Source organism: Oryctolagus cuniculus, chromosome 17, assembly GCF_051225735.1.
Source record: "Oryctolagus cuniculus isolate XC-2025 breed Fujian yellow rabbit chromosome 17, ASM5122573v1, whole genome shotgun sequence".
In the NCBI taxonomy this organism is placed as follows: Eukaryota; Metazoa; Chordata; class Mammalia; order Lagomorpha; family Leporidae; genus Oryctolagus; species Oryctolagus cuniculus.
This window is the reverse complement of record NC_142883.1, coordinates 39,077,338-39,098,362: the sequence shown is the minus strand read 5'-3', so window position 1 is coordinate 39,098,362 and position 21,025 is coordinate 39,077,338. Positions and strand designations below refer to the sequence as shown.

Sequence of the window (21,025 nt, the reverse complement as noted above, 5' to 3'; positions counted from 1 at the left end):
GAAAAGGCGTTAGGAGGTTGGTATCTGTCCGTGGACTGATGAAGATGTGCTCTGAATTCAGGGCCTGAACACACACCCAGAAACTGCCCAGACACCCCCCACCTCCCCAGACTTCTCAGTGGAGTTTTGGAAAGGAAGCAAGTGCCGAAAACCAAACAGGGCTCCAGCACCCATGGAGCAATGTTCCTGAAGCCACATGGCTGCCAAATGCTTTGCAAGTCTCCTAGTAGGGAGAAATGGCACCAAGTGTGCCGATTAACATGTTCTAGAGGGCAGTCGCTAAACTTGGCACCTCCAGGAGGTAATCTAAATCAGCTTCTGTCTTTTTCAAATTACAAAAAAAAAAAAAAAAAAAAAATTTATTTGAGAGGCAGAAGGAGAGTGTGAGAGCAAGTGAGCTCTCATCCCGTTTCACTTCCCAAATGCCCGAAATGGCTGGGACTGCAAGAGGATGAAGTCAGGAGCGGGGAGCTCCGTCTGGGTCTCCCATGTGGGCGGCAGGAACCCAGGCATCTGAGCTGCCCCTGCTGCCTCCCAGCGTCCACAATCGAAGGAGGTTGGAGTTACGAGCTAGAGCTAGGAAGCAAACCCGGGCACTCTGCTACAGTCAGCTCCTTTTTCAGGGATCATACCTGCAGCTGTATAGTCTGCTAAGGTAAATTCTCACACCAGTCTAATAGCAAGGATACTTCAAAAATTTACCTTTCAAATAAAATGGGAAAGAAGGCAAAATGTCCATCTTCTTTTTTTTTTTTTTTAAAAAAAGATTTATTTATTTATTTGAAAGGCAGGGTGACAGGACAGGGATAGAGACAGAGAAAGAGAGACCTTCCATCCACTGGTTCACTCCCTAAATGGCTGCATCAGCTGGGACTGGGCCAGGCTGAAGCCAGAAGCCAGGAACTCCATCCAGGTCTCTCATGTGGGTGCAGGGGCCCAAGCACTTGGGCCATCTTCTGCTGCCTTCTCAGGTGCCTTAGCAGGGAGCCGGATCAGAAATGAACCAGGCACAACTTGAACCAGTAGCTCACAGGCTGCAGCTGAACTCACTGCAAGAGTCCATCTTTAACAAAACAAAACTGAAGTACCTTTTGTATCCAGTGAGATGACTGGGAGCTCAGGGCTTCTGACAGCTCCAGGCTGGGAGCCGGTGACCAGGGGCCCAACCCTGTGATTAGACCACCACCCCACCACCCCGCCTCTGACTTCAGATCAACAATGTCCACACCATGGAGCCACCCTCAAAAAGACCACGTGGGAGGCAGGGACCTGGTCATGTAAGCCATCACTTCTGCCTCCCATGGTCTGCACTAACAGGAAGCTGGACTAGGAGCCGGGAATCAAGCCCAGGCACTGTGATGTGGGACACACATAGCTTAACCACTAGGCGGACTGCCCCTGTTGTCAGCCATTTTTAATTTTCTCCAAACACCAGAGTTTCTCGCCCCTCACTGTTCCCTTTAAAATAGATTTCATTGAAGACAATCACCTCATACACGATGTGGCTGCTCTGTACTTATCACACCTTACTGTAATTTGAAGTCTGTTTTGCATATTACATTGCAGGCTCAGGGCTGAAAAATGTATTCAACACAATGGCGCAAAGCTCTGTTTGTGACTATGGCATTCCATATCCGAGCACTAGTCTGAGTCCTGGCTGCTCCATTTCCAATCCAGCTCCCTACTAATGTGCCTGAGAAAGCAATGGAAGATGGCTCAAGTCAGTGGTCCCCTGCCACCCATTTGGGAGACCCAGGTGGAATTCTTGACTCTTGGCTTCTGGCTTCAGCCTGGCCCTCTGGCTTTTGCAGCCATTTGGAGAGTGAATCAGCAGATGGACGATTTCTCTATCTCTTTGTTTCTCCCTCTTGGTTGCTGTGCCTTTCAAATAAATAAATAAATCTTAAAAAAAATGCCTGTCAAAAAAAAATAATAAAAAGAAAAGGATTACTGGGATGGCCAAAGCCACTGAAGATTCTTCAACAGAAGAGATATGAGGGATAATGATAGTAAGTAGTAGATATAGTATTTACTAAGTCAAGTCACTACATAGTGAGTGCTAAATGCTAGGTCTGAGTTGCTGATAAGCAACTTCCACAGTGGCCACAAGGCAGGTTCTGTGGTTCCCATTTAACAACTAAAGAAACTAAGCCCGTGGAGGAAAGAATGCAAGTCAAGCACCCCTTACCTGCAGGGTTTCAGATTCCGGAATGTTTGTGTGTCCATAATGAAATGTCTTAGGCCTGGGACTAAGGTCTAAACGTGAAGCTCATTTACATTACATCTGATATACATCCTACACATACCGCCTGAAGGGAGTTTTACAGTGCTTTATTTCTTATTTATAATTTTTAAAAGTTTTACAGTGGCATGTACAGTTGTCCATATTTATGATGTTTTGATTGATGTGTGTGTTGTGTAAAGTCCGGCCAGGGCAAACATCCACCTCCTCAAACATTTAGCATTTCTGGATGGAATTTTACATGGTATTTTAACTAACCGAAGGCATGAGAGAAAGGAATTTTCCATTCGTGGCACCATGTCAGCCCTCACAAAGCTTAGGATGTTGGAGCGTTTCCCATTTAGGCTTCGGGTAGGCGATGCAGGAAGTGTGTTCGATGGCCTGTGACAGCAGTGCCAGAGGGCTCTCAGATCAGCAGCACCTGTCGATTTTGGAAATGTGATACGGGAGGCGCACGGGGGAGGTGGATCGCTCAAGGGAGGGGCAGACTCAGGTGCAGACCTGGGTCACTTGACCCCATTCCCGGGTCATTCCCTGCCCTCTGGATAAACCCAGGGCGACCTTAGCGATGAGGGGCCCGCGGGACTCGCCCCTTCGCTGCTGTCCCCGCTGCAGGCCTCAGGAAGATCCTGAAGGTCGTGGGGCAGGTTCCCGACCTGCCTTCCTGCCTGCCCCTGACGGAAAACACCCGCATGCTGGCCTCCATCCTCATCAACAAGCTCTACGATGACCTGCGCTGCGACCCAGAGCGGGAGCACTTCCGCAAGATCTGCGAAGAGTACATCACGTGAGTGTCCTCAGGCGCTGGGCCTTGAGGCCGCTGTTATTTATCATCCCCAGCGAAGAGGAACGGGGGTGTGGCTGCGCTGGGGGTTCCCGGCTCAGGATTTCGCGTGAAGTTACGGTCATATAGCGTTGGGTTAGGACGAGGGAGGCCGCCAAGTGCAGGCTTCGCTGGGGCCGGAAGAGGCCTCCAAGATGGTGGCCTCCCATGGCTGGCACGCTGGTGCCGCTTGGCTGTGGTGCCTCGGTTCCAACGCCGCTGAATGTTCTCCCTGCGTGGCGCTGGGCTGAAGCCGGAATCCAGGAACTTTTTCCAGGTCTCCCATGTGGGTAGCAGAGGCCCAAGCACTTGGGCCATCTTCTACTGCTTTCCCAGGCCATAGCAGAGAGCTGGATTGCAAGTGGAGCAGCCGGGACTTGAAACCTCGGTGCCCATATAGAATGCAGGTCCCATGGCAGCTAACCCACTATGCCACAACCACAACACAGGCCCCAGCTTATCTTATTTTTACCTATTTAACGTAAAACCCATTCTCAGTTCCCCAGATCTGCTGCCTCCTGCTCTGTCCCATTGCCACTGCTGGCCTCTGACTTGGGGCCATTTACGGCTGCTCATGGGTGCTCTCTCTTTGCGTATCACAGCTCCAGCTTCTCCTGCTAACTTCTTGAGTCTTTCTTGAGGTCCTCAGTTGAGTTCCGATAACGGGGGCCCAGCTGGTCCTGGTCTGGGCAGAGCTTTCTGATCAAGGCTCCCCCCTTGTCGGTCGATGGAATGGTGAACAGGAGGAGTTACCGCCTCGCAGCTGGCAGCTCGGGCTGCCCCTGATGTGGGTGTCCTGTGTCCTTCTTCATCAGGGACCAGGGTCTGTGTGGGACTTCAGGCACCAGTGGGGGCCAGGAAGCAGCTAACAGGGCAGAGCTCCCATTCCAGCTGAAAGGTTCTGGGTTCTCTGGACACTGAGTGGAGCAGAGCTGAGGCTCAGGCATGATGTCCAAATGGGAGGGGTTCTCAGATCTTCTCCCAAGGGTCTTGCCCTTGGCCACCTGAGAGTTGGAGGCAGGTAGAGACCAGAGCATAAGCCTCAGGCTCTTGGTGTAGAGTTGCTCCGACTGCACCGTACTGCCTTCGTATTTGGAAGCACTCCCACGTCTGCCCTGACTCCACACTGAACCCAACTGGGCGGCTCCCAGAAGGCTTGGGAGGCGCGTCCCCCTACCAATCGCCACACAGAGAATCTTTATTTTTTAAAAAGGATTTATTTATTTGAAAGTCAGAGTTACACAGAGAGAGGAGAAGCAGAGAGAAACAGAGAGAGGTCTTCCATCCACTGGTTCACTCCCCAATTGGCCGCAGCAGCTGGAGCTGCACCAATCTGAAGCCAGGAGCCAGGAGTTTCCTCCGGGTCTCCCATGCAGATGCAGGGGCCCAAGGACTTGGACCATCTTCTACTGCTTTCCCAGGCCACAGCAGAGAGCTGGATTGGAAGTGGAACAGCCAGGACTTGAACCGGTGCCCATATAGGATGCTGGCACTGCAGGTGGTGGCTTTACCCGCTATGCCGCAGCGCCGTCCCCCAACAGATAATCTCCTTGGAGTAGATGACCATGGGGTCTGAAAACAAGGCAGGCTCCACCCACCCATCTTGCTCATACACTCCCTGCACAGGGGAAGAGACCATGACAGAGCCTTGGATGCAGGTGACGGAGTGGGCCACACCCCAGAGACCTGGTGGAAAGACTGTGTGGCTGACACATCTCAGCGGCCCTTCTCTTTGGGGCTTGGCTAAGCTGACGACAGCTGCCTCCCCCCCACACCCAGGGCAGCTGGGTCCTCGGCTCATCCCTCACCCCTACCTGGGACGCCGTTAAGGGGATGTCCTGGCTGCAGACCTCTGCGGACTGGGGCCTTGTGTGACTGCCTTGCAGCCCAGAGCCTCCCTCTGTCCGCCCCGCTTCCTTCCCTCCCTAGAGCTCGCTCTGGGAGTCAGAGTGTGCACTGCAGGCACACAGCCTGTGACACACCTGCTTTGCCCTCCATCCTCACCTCAACTCTGAGAAGCACCAGTGCTGTCCTCACTTTACAGATCAGGAAGCGAGGCTCAGAGAGGCTCCGTGACTTGTCCAATGCCGCACAGCCCGTGAGTGGCAGAGCGACATGCAAATCCCTCGCCATCTACCTCCAAATCTTGTGCTGCTCCCTTGGGCCACCCTTCCTGACGACCCTTGCTCTCTGTTTCAGGGGCAAGTTTGATCCCCAGGACATGGACAAGAATGTGAACGCCATTCAGACGGTGTCTGGGATCCTGCAGGGCCCCTTCGACCTGGGCAACCAGCTCCTGGGACTGAAAGGTGTGATGGAGATGATGGTGGCGCTCTGCGGCTCGGAGCGCGAGGCAGACCAGCTGGTGGCCGTGGAGGCCCTCATCCACGCCTCCACCAAGCTCAGCCGCGCCACCTTCATCATCACCAACGGGGTGACACTGCTCAAGGAGATCTACAAGACCACCAAAAACGAGAAGATCAAGATCCGCACGCTGGTGGTGAGGGGGCCGCTACCCCAACCCCCAGGGCCCGCCCTGGGGGGGAGCACGCTGCATGGGGCTCCCGGGCACACCCCCAGGCTCTGCAGGGGCCACGAGGACGTATGGGGGCACAGCCAAAAGTTCACGGAAAATGAGTGCTGTGCAGGAACTCTGCATGGACTTCCCATTTACTTGCAATCTTTTTACCTCAGTTGCAATGAGTTTTTTTTTTTTTTTTTGCAAGGGTTTAAAACAAACCCTTTTAATTCCCCTTTCCATGAGCACCCTTGTAGCTTCACGGCCCGCGGCTGTGCTCTGGGGAGTTGAGCTCTGTGCTCCTGAGTGACGCAAATGCTGTGATCTGTTGTACAGAAAGGAGTTTCAGAGAGAACACCCAAAAGTCTGTTTCTTAAAGGGTTTGTTTATCTGAAATGCAGAGAGAGAGAGAGAGAGAGAGAGAGAAGGAAACCTTCATTCCACTGGTTCACTCCTCAGATGGCCATAGTGGCCATGGCTGGGGGGCCCAGGCCAAAGCCAGGAGCCAGGAGCTCCATCTGTTTCCCATGTGGGTGGCAGCAGGTGCTGCCTTCCCAGGCGCATTAGCAGGAAGCTGGATTGGAAGTGGAGTAGCCAGAACTCGAAGCGGCGCTCTGATTTGGGATGCCAGTGTTGCAGGTGGCGGCTTAGCCCGTAGCACCATGAGGTTGGCCCCAGCTTGTTTTCTTAATCCATTTCTCTATGGCACAATCAAACCTGTTTCACTTTTTCCATTTCCATTCTACTGAAGTTGTTTTCGCTGATGTCTTCTTTTTCTTGTAAACAGTTATAGCAAAGATTTGAGCCATTGGTCTCATTTTATGTTCACATCCATCTTTTTAAAAAGTAATTTTATCTTCTGCCATGATACATTTTTCTCTTATGCAAGACATTTATTTTTCCTCCCTGGAGCCCAGTTTTTCCAGTTTTACACATCTGGATGTGTACTCCCCATGATCTGTCTTCTCTGCCAATTTTTGTGCCGTGGCAAGGGTTGCCACTGCAGCTTCAGACGTTGTTAGCAATCTCTTGCACCGATCTCTCAATGAGCCAACTGCGAAACATCTGTGGGGTCAAAAATGGTGAGGAAAAGAGGGCAGGGGAAAACCTGCAGCCTTGTGGGCTTCTGCCCGGAGCCTGGAGACATCAGGGAAGGCTTCCTGGAAGAGGCCACGCCAGCTGGACTTTGTAGTACACATAGAAGTATGTCCAGGCAGAGGAAAAGGGTTGACATATTCCTGCTGCAGGGAACTGTCGGGGGGGGGGCTGTGTCCCCCAACCTGGGGTCTCTGATCCTGCTCGTGTCTCCCTCCTCCACAGGGACTCTGTAAGCTTGGCTCTGCAGGCGGCACAGACTACGGCCTCAGGCAGTTTGCTGAAGGCTCTACAGAGAAGCTGGCTAAGCAGTGTCGCAAGTAAGGGGCCCATTTCCCAGCGCCCCGTCTCCTCGTGGGCTTCCGCGTGGTGGTCCCTGGGGCGCCCTCTTGGCTGCCAGCCATTACCCTGAAACCACGTGGCTTTGTAGCCTGGGCCCGTGCGCCGTCCGCAGCACCGCTCCTCCCTGCTTCCAGGTGGCTATGCAACGCCTCCATAGACACGCGCACCCGGCGCTGGGCCGTGGAGGGCCTGGCCTACCTCACCCTGGACGCCGATGTGAAGGACGACTTCGTGCAGGACATCCCTGCCCTGCAGGCCATGTTTGAGCTGGCTAAGGCGAGTGTGGCCCTGACCTCCAACCTCAGGAGGAGCCGGGCCCGCAGGAACTGGAGCCCTGGCTCTGCCCCCACCCCCGCCCCTCAGGCGGACCTGCATTGGTGGTTCCCCTCTTTGAGGTCCTCATTTTACCTTGCCAGTAAAATGCACAGAGGATGCTTCATGCCTCGCAGGTTGTGGGACGATGAACCGGAGGCTGGCGCGGTCAGCTGTCATCGGCAGGACCAACGAACCACAGACAGAGAATAGTTCTATTTAAATGGCATCTGTGCAGCCCGAGGACAGACTTGGTTTTGCTTTATGTGCATTTAGATTGTGTGAGGTGTTGTGGGTGACCGGGAGAGATGCATGAAGATATGCACAGGCTATAGGCAAATACTACACCATTGTAGATAGGGGACTTGGCCACCAGCAGATTGGGATCTAATTCCTGTGTGATGCTGTGGCATGCTGATGCTGTAACTTGCTGGGGCCTGGGGGGTCCCAAGGCAGTGAGTGCCCTCTTCTGGGCCCCTGCCCTGTTCCCTGCTCCCTCCTAGATGCCTTTCTGCTGCAGCCAGGCCCACTGCATGGCTCTTTCTGAACATTTTTATTTAAGAGAGGTGGAGGAGGGCAGTTGTACAGAAGGAAAGAGTGCATGAAATGTCTGTGGCTGGGATAAAGCTGGACATTCGATCCAGGTCTCATCTATGGGCAGCAGGGACCCAAGTATGGGAGCCATCCCCTGCTGCTCCCAGGGGGCGCATTAGCAGGACGCTGGACTCAAACCCCCCAGGCAGCGTCTCAAATGGCAGCACCAGACACCCGGCCCTCCCGAGCTTTTTGCACAGTAAAGGGAGGACATGGGGAGGAGGACGGATGTGGAAAGGTCTCCACCAGGCCAGATGGGATGTTGTCCAGGTCCCACTCCAGTTGGGAGTGGGCTTTTGAAAGAGGCACAAGCAAGGAGCTCTGTGGGAGGACCCCTATCCCGCCCGGGGTGCTGCTGGGGCCGTGGGAGCCATTTCTGCCCCGAGCTTCCTGAGCAGAGCTGGGTCCCCTCCTTCTGGGCTGTTTGCATTTCTCCAAGAGGAGCCCTGCCGGCTGCTCTCCTCCCACACCATGAGGTTTGTTCTCAAGTTGCCTTCTCCCCACCCCGTGCCCCCAGACCAGTGACAAGACCATCCTGTACTCGGTGGCCACCACGCTGGTGAACTGCACCAACAGCTACGACGTCAAGGAGGTCATCCCGGAGCTCGTGCAGCTCGCCAAGTTCTCCAAGCAGCACGTGCCCGAGGAGCACCCCAAGGTGGGGACGGGGTCTATCTGGTGACAGAAGGTGTCTGCCACCTGCAGGACAGATGGGATGGAGAAAATAGTGACGCTGGTTTCCGCATGGGGTGCATTTGGGATTATTTAGAGGAGGCTACTGATCAGTTGAAGAGGATCATGGCCAATTTCCCCACCAGGGGGTGCTCGTGTATTTCCTTTGTTTTAATTTTGTATCTCGCCCCAGGTGGGCCCCAGAGACCAACAGTTTTGTAGACTGAGAAAACAAATGGAGCCAGGATGAACCTTTTGCAGAGTGTGTTGCTGGTTTCAGGGGTGTAAGACAGTCTAATTTCACATTTACTTTGCATACACGTTTGATTTCCTGGGGTATCTGGATTTGGGGTATGGGTGCTAGGTAGGAGTAATGAGAGGAGGAAGGATAGGAGTCAGTATCAGCCCCAGTGACACATGTCCCCTTGGAGCCCTCCTGACAGATTCCCTGCATATAGGGATATGATTTGTATGTGATTTACATATGAATTTATGCAGAATCTCCCCAGCCTGTAAAATTATTTAGATCAAAGTAACCAAACTGTATCGCAATACAGATGAGAAGGTGGACAATGGAAACGGAGGTGACCACTGTGGGCATTTTCATGTGCTGGGCCACCTGCCAGAGGCTTCATTTCCCCGGGTGTTGTTTTCGTAGTCACAGTCAGAGTGTAACTGTCATTTTGCGCCTGCTTTCAGAAAAATGCTCTGTGTGTTCTCTACATTTGTCGTCTCGTTCTCTGAGTGATGTTGAAAAGTTGCATGGTGTTTCACCCAGGCAGGGGGGTACTGCGTGTTCACTGGCTGCCTTAAGGTTCCAGTGTGGCTCTGAGGTTACCCGGAGGCCAGCCTCTTCCGAGCTCCCGCTGTGAGGGCAGATTGTTGGTAGTGACCTTGCAGTCCCGGGACCGGCTTTAAACCCCTGACCAAACCCCATCCGTTGTTAAGTCAGCTCTGTCTGCTTCCTGCCTCCCCTGCCTGTGTCCCCAGCCATCACTCCCACACTAATGGAAAGGCAGCCTTCTACAGGAAAAACACTATGCAGGTCATTTGGTGCTTGGGATGACCTTTTTTGTTTGTTTGTTTGTTTGTTTTGTTTATTTGAAAGGAACAGTGAGAGAGAGAGAGAAAGAGAGAGAGAGAGAAGGGAGGGTCTATATGCTGCTTCATACCCCAAGTCCTCGCAACAGCTGGGGCTGGGCCAGGCTGAATCTGGGAGCCAGGAACTCCATCCACGTCTCCTATACAGGTGGCAGGGACTCAAGTACTTGAGCCATCATCTACTGCTTCCCAGGAACATTAGAAGCTGGACTGACGTGGAGAAGCCAGGACTCCAACCAGGCACTCTGACATGGGATGCGGGTGTCCCAGATAGCAGCCTAACTCCTTGTGCCCCAACGCCCACCCTGGATGAGCTTTCTTTATTTCACTGCTCTATGAATGAGTCTTCGGGATTTGATTTTCCTGTGTACTGGGAGTTGGGGGCAGGGCAAGGCAGAGAAGACTTCAGCGGCCGGCAGGAAGCGCCACGCCCCTCCCAGGCAGCCGTCTGGACATTTAGGTGCATGAGTGTCCAGTTTTTGCTGCCGCACCTTGTCGCAGCGGGTGACCTAAAGCAGCATAGGTGCTCTGCCTCCTGGTCCTGGAGGGCAGCCATCCCCCAGGCAGCGTCACTGGGCTGGAGTCAGGGTTGTCAGCGGGCCTGGCTCCTTCTGGGCTCTAGGGAGAATCCGTCTGCTGTTTTCAGCTTTTAGAGGGCACCTCCACTCCCAGCTCATGACCTGGGATCCCTCCAACCTCTTACATTGTCTCATCTCCTAGGACTAACACTGGTCTTCCTGTGACCCCCTTTGTTTGTTTTTGAAGATTTATTGGAAAGGCAGAGTGACAGAGAGGGTGAGAGAGCGGGATCTTCCCTCTACTGGTTCATACCCCAAATGGCCACAGTGGCCTTGGCTGGGCCAGGCTGAAGCCAGAAGCCTGGAACTTCATCCAGGTCTCTCATGTGGGTGCAGGGCCCAAGCACTTGGGCCATGTGCTGCTTTCCCAGGTGCACTAGCAGAGAGCAGGGTCGGGAGCAGAGCAGCCAGGACTGTAGCAGACGCTCGAATGGGCTGCTGGTGTTGCAGGTGGCAGTTGAGCTACTGTGCCACGGTGCCAACCCCATGCCTTTCCTCTTAGAAAGACCCTTGTGATTCTCCCGGGCCCCCAGATAAGGATTCTGTCCTTGTCTCTCACTCCTTGAATCCCTCCTCTTCTGTGAAGTCCCTTTTGCCATGTCAAGTCTCACATTCTCAGGCTCCAGGCATTAGACCAGGAGCATCCTCCGGGGCCGTCAGTCAACCTACAGACTTGTGCCATCTTTAGTTCCTGTATAGATTGGCCCGGTGCCCTAGCCCCTCCCCCACTGCCACCTCTTTGTCTCCCCAGGACAAGAAGGACTTCATAGACATGCGGGTGAAGCGGCTTCTGAAGGCGGGCGTCATCTCCGCGCTGGCCTGCATGGTGAAAGCTGACAGTGCCATCCTCACCGACCAGACCAAGGAGCTGCTGGCCAGGTGCAGGCCTGGGGCTAGGGGCGGAGAGGGAGCGAGGCTGGGCAGGGAGGTTGCAGTGGCGGGGGACTGCTGTGGGGATGAGCCACTGGGGGCCTGGAGAAGTGACTGAAGGTGACCAACACTGGGAAGCGAGTTGGCGCGGCAGATCATTGCAGGTGGCAGTTTACATCAGCAGGAAAGAGACCGCCTCATCCTGACTATTATTCCCAGAGATTAAAGGCCCAGCCTGTGTGCCTGGTGGGAGAGGCGGACAAAGTCACTGTCACATGTGACAAAGGCTGTCACGATGGGGGAAGCACAGAGCGTTGGCTGGAGCACAGGTGGTGGCATCCAGCCTGCTGGACTGGAGGACCCGGAGGAGGTGGCACTTCCACAGAGCCCTCAAGAAGGAAAAGGGGCCACACGATGCAGAGGAAGGGGGGGTTCCAGGCAGGGGGTAGCATATGGGAAGATAGGCGGCATGGAGGGGACATGAGAGACCCGGGCTCTCCTGCAGCATGTCTGGAGGGTGAAGTGCATGGAGGAATCCAGAGAGGAGGCCAGGGCCAGAGCACAGAGGTGAAGGGTTTGTCCTGGCTGGTGGCAGCCAGGAACCGCCCGTTGTCTCTGAACAGGGTGGGAGAGTGGCTCTGCAGCTGGCTTGGTTTTGGTTTCTCCCAGCCATTTACGTCATGGCCCTGTCATTTCCAGATGGCTCATTCTGGGGCATGGGTGCGCATGGGAGGGTTGCCCTGGCTCCGACCCTCTGGCCCACTGATGCCTGGGAGGAGTGCTGGTGCAGTCCGTGTTCCCCTTTCTCCTGGCCCTTGTAGGGTATTCTTAGCACTGTGTGACAACCCGAAGGACCGAGGGACTATCGTGGCTCAAGGTGGTGGCAAGGTAAGAAGGCAGGATAACATTCTTGCCATTCTGGAAGGGGCTGTGCTGTTGGAGGAACACACTGTGTGTGTGCGTGTGCATGTATGTTGTGTGTGTGTTGTGTGTTTCAGTGTATGTACCTGTATCCTCCTTGCCTGGCGCCCACCCCATCCCAATCCCCTGGGATACGTATCATTTGTCCATGCTAACTATACCCATGACCCCAGGTCAATTTCTCCTTGATTTTTAGGGTGTGGGATTTCCTTTAAATCTTGCTGATCCTCCTTGCTACTGAAAAGAAGTCTGATGCAAATACAGAGGTTTATGGCCTTTCTGCACAGAAGACTTGATTGAGTTTGCTCTTCCTTCTTTTAGCTGCATAAAATTGGGAAAATTACTTAATCTCCCTGAGTGACAATTTCCTCATCTACAAATCAAGGATGGAGAAATCACACACTCACTCTGCAGAATCTCCCAAGCATTAAAGAAAATACACTGGAAAAAATTATAAAAATGTTTATTTTTATCTACTTGAAAGAGAGAGACAGAGAAAGACAGAGATATTTCATCTGCTGGTTCACTCCCCCAGTACCTACAATAGCCAGGGCCGGGCCAGGCTAAAGTCAGGTACTAGGAACTCCATATGGGGCTCCCATGTGGGTGGCAGGTACCTATGTACTTGAGCCATCACCTGCTGCCTCCAAGATGCAGTGGCAGGGAGCTGGACGGGAAGTGAAGTAGCCAGGACTTGAACCAGAACTTTAATATGGCATGTGGAAGTCCCAAGCCGTGGCTTCTCTTGCTACACCACAGTGTCACCCCCTACACTCACAGTAGGTGCTCAATATACGTCTGCTGTCATGATTAGTTTTGGCCTGGGCAGAAGGTGGAAGGTCAGGTACTGATTATTTCTCTTTCCAAAGGCTGAAGGACCATGTGGACGGGGGAGGCTGTAGTGGGAAAGACCTCTGTGGTCCTGGAAACCAGGGGCCTGAGTCTGTGATCACTGTGTGATTGTTCTCTGTGAGATCAAGGGCTGACGGAACCACAGAGTCCTCCTGGACTTCTGAGGGGACAGACAGATGGACAGCTGACAGCAGCAGCAGCAGGAGTGTGCACAAAGGGCTGAGTGGTGACTGTGCTCTTTCTTGTAGGCCCTGATCCCCCTGGCTTTGGAAGGCACAGACGTGGGCAAGGTGAAGGCAGCCCACGCCCTGGCAAAGATCGCCGCCGTCTCCAACCCGGATATTGCCTTCCCTGGGGAGCGAGTGAGTATGGGGGTGAGTGGGATGGGGCAGTGGGAGGAGTCTCTTCTGCTCCTAGGGGTCTTTTCCCTCATCACCTAGCCCAGGAGAGGGGAATAGGGTGTTCACAAGGAGGGCAATGAATCGGAGGCACCTGCATTCCAGGCTCTGGTTCTGCTTGTGACAAACAGGACCCTCCTTCCAGAAACTCCATCCTGTTGTCTACAGGTGAAGGAAACAATCCTGCCTCTTAGGACCATCGGGAAGACCAAATCAGATAGCGTATGGGAGAGTGCTTTGAGAATTTCAAAATGGCGCACCTTTGGGACAGGTGTTTGGTGCATCAGTTAAGTCATCTCTTGGGATGCCCTCATTCCCCATTGGGGTGCCTGGTTTGTGCCCCTGTGACTCCACTTCTGAGCCAGCTTCCTTCTGATGCAGTCTGGGAGGCAGCAGAGGATGGCTCAGTGCTTGGGCCCCTGCCACCCACATGGGAGACCCACATGGAATTTCTGCCTCCTGGATTCTGGCTGACCCAGCCCTGGCTGTTGCAGGCATTTGGGCAGAGAACTAATGGATGGAAGCTCTCTTGCCCTCTCTTTCTCTGTTTCAAGTTTTTAAAAAAGTAGAAAAACAAAAATAAGAGCATTTTTTTTTGATTTATTTTATTTATTTGAAAGACAGAGTTACAGAGAGAGGTAGAGACAGAGAGAGGTCTTCTATCTGCTGGTCCACTCCCCAGATGACCGCAACGGCTGGAGCTGCACCAATCCGAAGTCAGGAGCCAAGAGCTTCCTCCGGGTCTCCCATGTGGGTGCAGGGGCCCAAGGACCTGGGCCATCTTCTGCTGCTTTCCCAGGCCGTAACAGAGAGCTGGATCAGAAGAGGAGCAGCTGGGACTAGAACCGGCACCCATATGGGATGCCAGCGCTTCAGGCCAAGGCTTTAACCTACTGCACCACAGCACCGGCCCACAGAGCATCTTTAAATGTGAGGGAGTGGGGCAACATGACCCTACCTGACCAGTCCTGGCCCCTACCCCTTGCCAGGTATATGAGGTGGTGCGGCCGCTCGTGAGCCTCCTGGACACGCAGAGGGATGGGCTGCAGAACTACGAGGCTCTCCTGGGCCTTACCAACCTGTCTGGGCGGAGCGACAAGCTGCGGTGAGTGGGCCAGGGTGGGGGAGCCGCCGTGGAGAGGCGTTCCACGGAGTGTGTGGGTGAAATTCCATGCATTTGGTGTGTTGAAGCAGCTCTCCTGGAGGACAGCACCAAAGGCAGTGGTGGAAGAGTGGGGGGTGGGTGGGAGGGATATGGTTACCCCATCCCAAAGGCCATGTTGGGAATGTCCAAAGCCAAACACACTTCCTTCTAAAGGTGTCCCGGGGCTAAGTGGGGATAAATGGCGTTCTTCCTTGTGGAATTGTACTGGACTGGCATTATTTTGGTTGCAAGTAGCAGACAAGTCAGCCCAAGGAGTCTTAAGCATACTGATGTATGTAAATTATGAAGTTTGAGGCAGGGGTTACACAGCTGTCCATCTCGGCTCCTGGTTCTCTCCGTCTCTCATCTCATGTTTGTATTGCCCTCATTCTCAGAGAAGCTTTTGTTTCCTCTCGAGGTCGTAAGCGAGGCCCCAGACGTCACATCTTCTCAGCTTCATGTCCAGCAGGAAAGAGAGAGGGAGAACTCCTCTTCCCCTACAATAACACCAAAGACAGTCCAACTGGGTGACGTTCATCCCAGGACCCGGCACGGTGTCCAGGCCACTGTGCAGTGCCTCCCGTGACCCTCCTGGGGCTGGGGCAGGCTCAGTGCTGATGGAGGATGGAGGAATGGCCCCCGGATGGCTCCAGACACCAGTGCTCGCCACACAGGACTCAAGGCTCTGTCTTTCTCCACCCTCCCACCCCAGGCAGAAGATCTTTCAGGAGAGGGCCTTGCCAGACATCGAGAACTACATGTTTGAGAATCATGACCAGCTGCGGCAGGCGGCCACCGAGTGCATGTGCAACATGGTGGTCAACAAGGAGGTGAGGCGGGGGCTTGGGGTGTGGGGGGATTCCAGGACATGGGGGACAGGCCAGAAGAAAGTCCTGGGGGACACTGGAGCTGTTCCCATGGTATTAAGGTAGTATTTTGTTTTTAAAATTGTTTATTTGACAGATACACACACACACACACGGACAAATGCAGACAGAGAGAGGAAGAGGCACTCCTATCTGCTGGCCCACTCTACCCAAATCCCCCAATAGCTAAGACTGGGCCTGGCCACAGCCAGGAGCTGGAAATTCAACCAAGGTCTCCTTCATGGGTGACTGGGACTCATCAGAACTCACACCAGGTCTCAGTCTGAGGCCCTTCGTGGGCCGAGAGCCAGGCCAGAGGCTCCCCTGGTCCTCAGGTAGGGGCTGGTGTGAGACACAGTCTATTCCCCTCAGTGCTGAAACCCTGGGTCTGCTCACTGTCTTAGGAGGAAGACTGGGCCAAGTCATGGGAAAGTCACAGGAGATAAGCTTCCAGGTCCACTAGGCAGCTGGACCAAGGCCAGCCTGGGGAGTGTGTCTGAGGAGGTGGGGTGGGATGGGTATGGGGAAACAGATGCCTGCGTGGAGAGAGATGAGGGAAAAGGGAGGCGCCACCTCCCCATGGGAGCACCAGCTGCTGTAGCAGCCAACATCGACTGTACAGTGGCCGCAGCAGGATAGGCGTCCCCTCCTCGCCCACCATAATCCCGTTTGGATCAGGTGGCTCGCTTCCAAGCAGAGACTGGGGATCCAGGCTTCTTTGACCAGCAAGGATGGTCTTGCCCTCTGCCACCTTGGGAGCGGTCTGCATCCCAACGGCGAATGGGAAGTAAGATCGTGAGAGAGGCAGCTATCATGGCACAGATCACCTCCGCTCATGTTCAGTCAGTGAGAACCAGGAACCCAGGTGGAGGAAGTAGTTTGTGGTGAGGCCGCTGCTTCGCAGTCACAGCTGTGGCTGGTGCACCTGCACCGTGCTGACCACACCTCTGCCCTGCTCTCCCCTCTGATGCCCAAAGCTCCACCTGGTGGCATGAATGAGCTGCTCAAAGGAAAACTCCGAGGAATCCTGGTCCAAGAACTTCATTTGCATCTTTCCTTCTTCCAGCTGGGCAGGTGGGGGGCTTTTTTCTCCGAGAAGGTGTACCGCTTCCTACAGGTTCAAGAGAGGTTCCTGGCAGATGGGAATGACCGGCTGAAGCTGGTGGTGCTGCTCTGTGGGGAGGATGATGACAAGGTGCAGAACGCAGCGGCAGGGGCCCTGGCCATGCTGACGGCAGCGCATAAGAAGCTGTGCCTCAAGATGACCCAAGTGGTGAGAGCGGGCCCTGGGACCGGAAGGGGCTGGGTGGAGTCTAGGGAGCCCACACCCATAGTGAGAATCTGTCCTACCACCTAAATAGAAGAAAATCTGTGAACAGCTTAGCTAAGTCATCAGTTAGTAGGTGGCTGAGCTGCGTCTGAACCCAGGTCTCTGAATCCAGAGCCCATGCTGATGGCTCTTGCTCTCTGCCGCCCCCTGTGTGTCTGTTGAATGAAACAGGTGTCCTCCTGGTGCTATTCTTAGCTTCCTCTCTGTCTCCCAGGAGAGTAGCCTATAGCCCTGCCTTCCCATGCACAAAATTGGGCAGCCTCCCAGCTGGGAAGAGTGGAAGACAGGACCACCCTGAACTCCTGTGTTGATTCCAGTTAGAGAGAGGGTCAGCAGAAAGCTCGCCTGAGCTCTTGTCTCAAGGGCATCTGGGTTGGCAGAGACAGGTGTTGCCCAGGTCCCTAGGGTGAGGTGCCTCTTTTTAAGAAAAAGATTTTTTTTTTTATTTATATGAAAGTCAGAGTCATAGAGATAGAGGGAGAGAGAGACAGACAGACACAGAGAGAGGGAGGTTCCACCCATTACCCATTGTTTCACTCCCCAAATGGCTGCAATGGCCAGGGCTGTACTAGGCCAAAGCCAGGAGTTCAGTGCTTCTTCCAGGTATCCCACATGGGTGCAGGGTCCCAAACACTTGAGTCATCTCCCGTTGATTTCCTAGGAGCAATAGCAGGGAGCTGGATTGGAAGTGGAGCAGACAGGTCTCAAACTGGTGCTCACGTGGGATGCCAGCCTTGCAGGCAGTGGCTTAACCCACTATACCACAGTGCCGGCCCTGAGATGCCTCCTCTCTGAACAGTCTGCATTCCCATTCTTCTCAGGCCTGCAGTGGGCCTGTCCCTTAGCTTCTCAATCTGCTTTAATAACAAATAAATAATTCTGCTATTTCCAGATGTGCGGCCATTCCTAAGTTACTTAGCTATGGGCCTGGCTGATGATTTCTAATTATCTTGTCCCCACATCTCCATTCTCTGTGTCTCTCCACTCTTCTTCTAAGTCCGCCTTATCCATTTCCCCCTCTGCAGACATCGCAGTGGTTGGAGATCCTACAGCGGCTTTGCCTGCATGACCGGCTGTCTGTCCAACACCGGGGCCTGGTCATCGCCTACAACCTGCTGGCAGCTGATGCAGAGCTGGCCAAGAAGCTGGTGGAGAGCGAGCTGCTGGAGATCCTGACTGTGGTGGGGAAACAGGAGCCCGATGAGAAGAGGGCAGCAGTGGTCCAGACCGCCCGGGAATGTCTCATCAAGTGCATGGATTATGGCTTCATTAAACCAGTGTCTTAGACAGGGGCCCACGGAGGGGGCTGGTGCAGTTCTGTGCCACGTCCTGAGCTGGGTGCTTCTGCAGTGTCAGTTCACTTAGGGATCGTAGCAGTGGCAGTCTCAGTATAGAGGAGACTTGATTGTCCCCTGTGTTGTGCATCTTCCCCCCTGTCCTGGGAAAGTTTGAATGTTTCACCAACTCTCTGCTCCCTGTCTCCTTATATTTGCCATGTTCCAGAAATTCCTAGAATAATGTGATCTGTGATTAGAAGGTAGTTTGGGTAATTCTTCCTGTACCCATTCTGAAGGCCAGGATAATGGGCTGAAGTTCTCTATGTTTTGCAAAGTGGATGTATAGTCAGGTAGGAACTAACAGGTGTGTGACCATACAGGTTAATGCTGTTGTCTTTGGATGCTGATCTGTGCTGGTTTCCACATCTGTGCTTTTCCAAACTGTTGGAATCTGGCTGTTCAGAACTGTGTGTTTCTTCAGTGCCCTGTTCCAGGCTTTATGGATTTGGTTTAGTAGAGGAGACCTAAAATAATTACTTAGATATTTAATTAGAGTTGTTATAAGGACTATTAATGAAGGCACATTAATCTATGAATGAGACTGTCTTATAATAGGGTCCTAGTCCAGTTTGAGGGTTGGGGATAATGGAGATGAGGAAGAGTGGGGAAAGGAATAAGTGTAGCAAAAGCAAAAGCTAAGTTCCATGTTCTTGCAGAACCACAGGCAAAGTGCTATTGAGACTTAGAGGAGGGAGAATCACACTGACAGAGAGGTGTGTTCAAGGCTCAGAGGAACTGTTCTTCATTGGTGCGTCTCCGGGCATGCGGAAGACAGTGATCCAGGCCAGGAAGGGGCTGCATTTGCCCAAGGTCTTCTGAATTCTCCAGTCACCACTTAGGAGCTCATTAGAAAGGCAGACTCTCAGAGCCAGTACCCAAACTACTGAATGAGGAACACATTTTTAGCAAGATTCTACAGTGATTCATACAGACCTTATGGGTACCGAAATAAATGAAGACATTATGTCAGAGCACAGAAGTACATTCTGCACCTCCACCAACGCGAGGAAATTCTGTAGTTGAGCACTGAGCCATGGGAATTGTTGCTTGATTTTTAACAGGAAAAGCACACACAGAAAATGCATTGAGCAGGTAAAGTCAGTCTGTTCAGTGGACTGGGGAGGATAGTGGCTCACTTTTATTATTTATTTATTTGTTGGTTTTTAAAAAAGATTCATTTATTTATTTGAAAGGCAAAGTTACAGAGAGGCAGAGGCAGAGAGAAAGAGAGAGAGAAGTCTTCCATCTTCTGGTTTACTCCCCAGATAACCACAATGGCCAGAGCTGCACCAATCTGAAGCCAGGAACCAGGAGCTTCTTCTGGGTCTCCCACATGGGTGCAGGGGCTCAAGGGCTTGGGCCATCCTCTACTGCTTTCCCGGGCCACAGAATCCAGCAGAGAGCTGGATTGGAAATGGATCACTCAGGTCTGGAACCTTCGCCCACATGGGATGCCAGCAATACAGGTAGTGGCTTTACCCACTACGCCACAGCACTGGCCCCTATTTGTTGGTTTTCAAGTTAATACATTTTATATTTTAGAGAGATTTATATTTTAGAGATTTAAGATCCACAACAAACTAGAACAGAAAGTTCAGAGTTTCATGTCTCCTCTGTTCCCACACATACAGGCCTTCCTCCATTATTGATATCTGGCCCAATAAGAATATACTTGTAACTATCAATGAACCAACACAGCCTCATCATTCAAAGTCCAGAGTTTACATTAGGGTCCCTCTCGGTGTCCATTCTGTAGGTCTGGGCAAATGTAGGACAATGCGTGTCCACCATCGTGGTGTCACACAGAGCAGTTTTGCTGTCCTAAGAACCCTCTGAGTGTGATGCCACCCACATCATTGCTTGGTCTTGGATAGGCCTGACACGTGTAGGAAGGGTATTGGTTAGGTAAATTCAGTTTCCCTTCGAGAGAGAACTTGGTCTGTGCTTTATTTTCATTTTTGAACCTCAGACTAAAAGGAAGCGTGTGGGGCTGGCTTTGTGGAGCAACGTGGTTAAGTCTCTGCCTGAGATGCTGGCATCACATATGAGCACCAATTCCAGTCCTGGCTGCCCCATTTCCAATCCTTCTCTCCACTAAGGTGCTTAGGAAAGCAGCAAAAGATGACCTAAGTCCTTGGGCCCCTGCCACTGATGTGGGAGACCTGGATGGAGTTCCTGGCTTCTGGCTTTGACCTGGCTCAGCCATGGCCTTTATGGCCATATGGGGAGTCAACCATTAAATGGACAATCTCTCTCTGTGTAACTCTGCCTTTCAAATAAATAAAATGAATCTTAAAAAAGGGAAGTACATGCACACAAAACAGCCAGAGGGCCAAGGAAAGGAGACTGCATTTCCAATCTGACTCTCGGGTTAAGCATGGTTCCTTTCATTCATAGATTCACAGCCTCGGAATTATTGTCTTCTTCCTGAAGTAGTTCATAAAATAAAACCTCAGCTTTGGCTTTATGAAACTCATTTTTAAAATGTGTATTTTACTGCTGAGTAAATATCTTCATACTTGATATAAGTGGAAGTGTCTTAAAGCATTTTTATGAATGTTCACATGTATTTTAGCTGTGTTTCTATTTTTATTTTACTAAAAAGAGTTTCTTAACATTTGATTCTGAATTCAAAGTAAAAAGGCCACTAACACCCGTGAGTCCCTACTGTATTCCAAAGTGTTTATTTTGTTTTTTAAAATTATTTGAGAGACAGACAGTTCCCATCCACTGGCTCACTCCCCAGATGGCCTCCAGTTGGGGCCTTTGCAGGGAGCCAGGAGTTCAATCCAGGTCTCCCACAGGGGTGGCAGAGACCCAACTACTTGAGCCACCACCTGCTGCCTCCCAGGTGAACACTGGCTGGAAGCTGGAATCAGGAGCAGAGTTGGAACTTGTGCCCAAGCCCTCTGATATGCTCTGCAGGACTATCAACCAGTGGCTTAATTGCTAGGCAAACACTGTCCCTGATGTGCACACTGCTAATTCATTCAATATTGACAACTCTGAAGGAAGTTTGTGTTGTTTATA

The 21,025-nt window shown here is 52.5% G+C and overlaps 1 protein-coding gene across 1 annotated transcript in view; it reads left to right on the top strand.

The window, feature by feature from the left end:
- UNC45B (unc-45 myosin chaperone B) overlaps window positions 1–20,471 on the top strand; it is a 31,374-nt gene extending 10,903 nt beyond the window's left edge. The window contains exons 9-20 of the mRNA XM_089317390.1: window positions 2,858–3,029; window positions 5,265–5,565; window positions 6,904–6,998; window positions 7,155–7,302; window positions 8,444–8,584; window positions 11,029–11,156; window positions 11,969–12,035; window positions 13,169–13,282; window positions 14,308–14,423; window positions 15,175–15,292; window positions 16,446–16,601; window positions 17,684–20,471. Coding sequence (XP_089173516.1) covers window positions 2,858–3,029; window positions 5,265–5,565; window positions 6,904–6,998; window positions 7,155–7,302; window positions 8,444–8,584; window positions 11,029–11,156; window positions 11,969–12,035; window positions 13,169–13,282; window positions 14,308–14,423; window positions 15,175–15,292; window positions 16,446–16,601; window positions 17,684–17,944 — 1,817 coding nt within the window. The 3' untranslated portion in view covers window positions 17,945–20,471. The remainder of the gene's footprint in view (window positions 1–2,857; window positions 3,030–5,264; window positions 5,566–6,903; window positions 6,999–7,154; window positions 7,303–8,443; window positions 8,585–11,028; window positions 11,157–11,968; window positions 12,036–13,168; window positions 13,283–14,307; window positions 14,424–15,174; window positions 15,293–16,445; window positions 16,602–17,683) is intronic.
- Window positions 20,472–21,025: the final 554 nt, after the last annotated feature.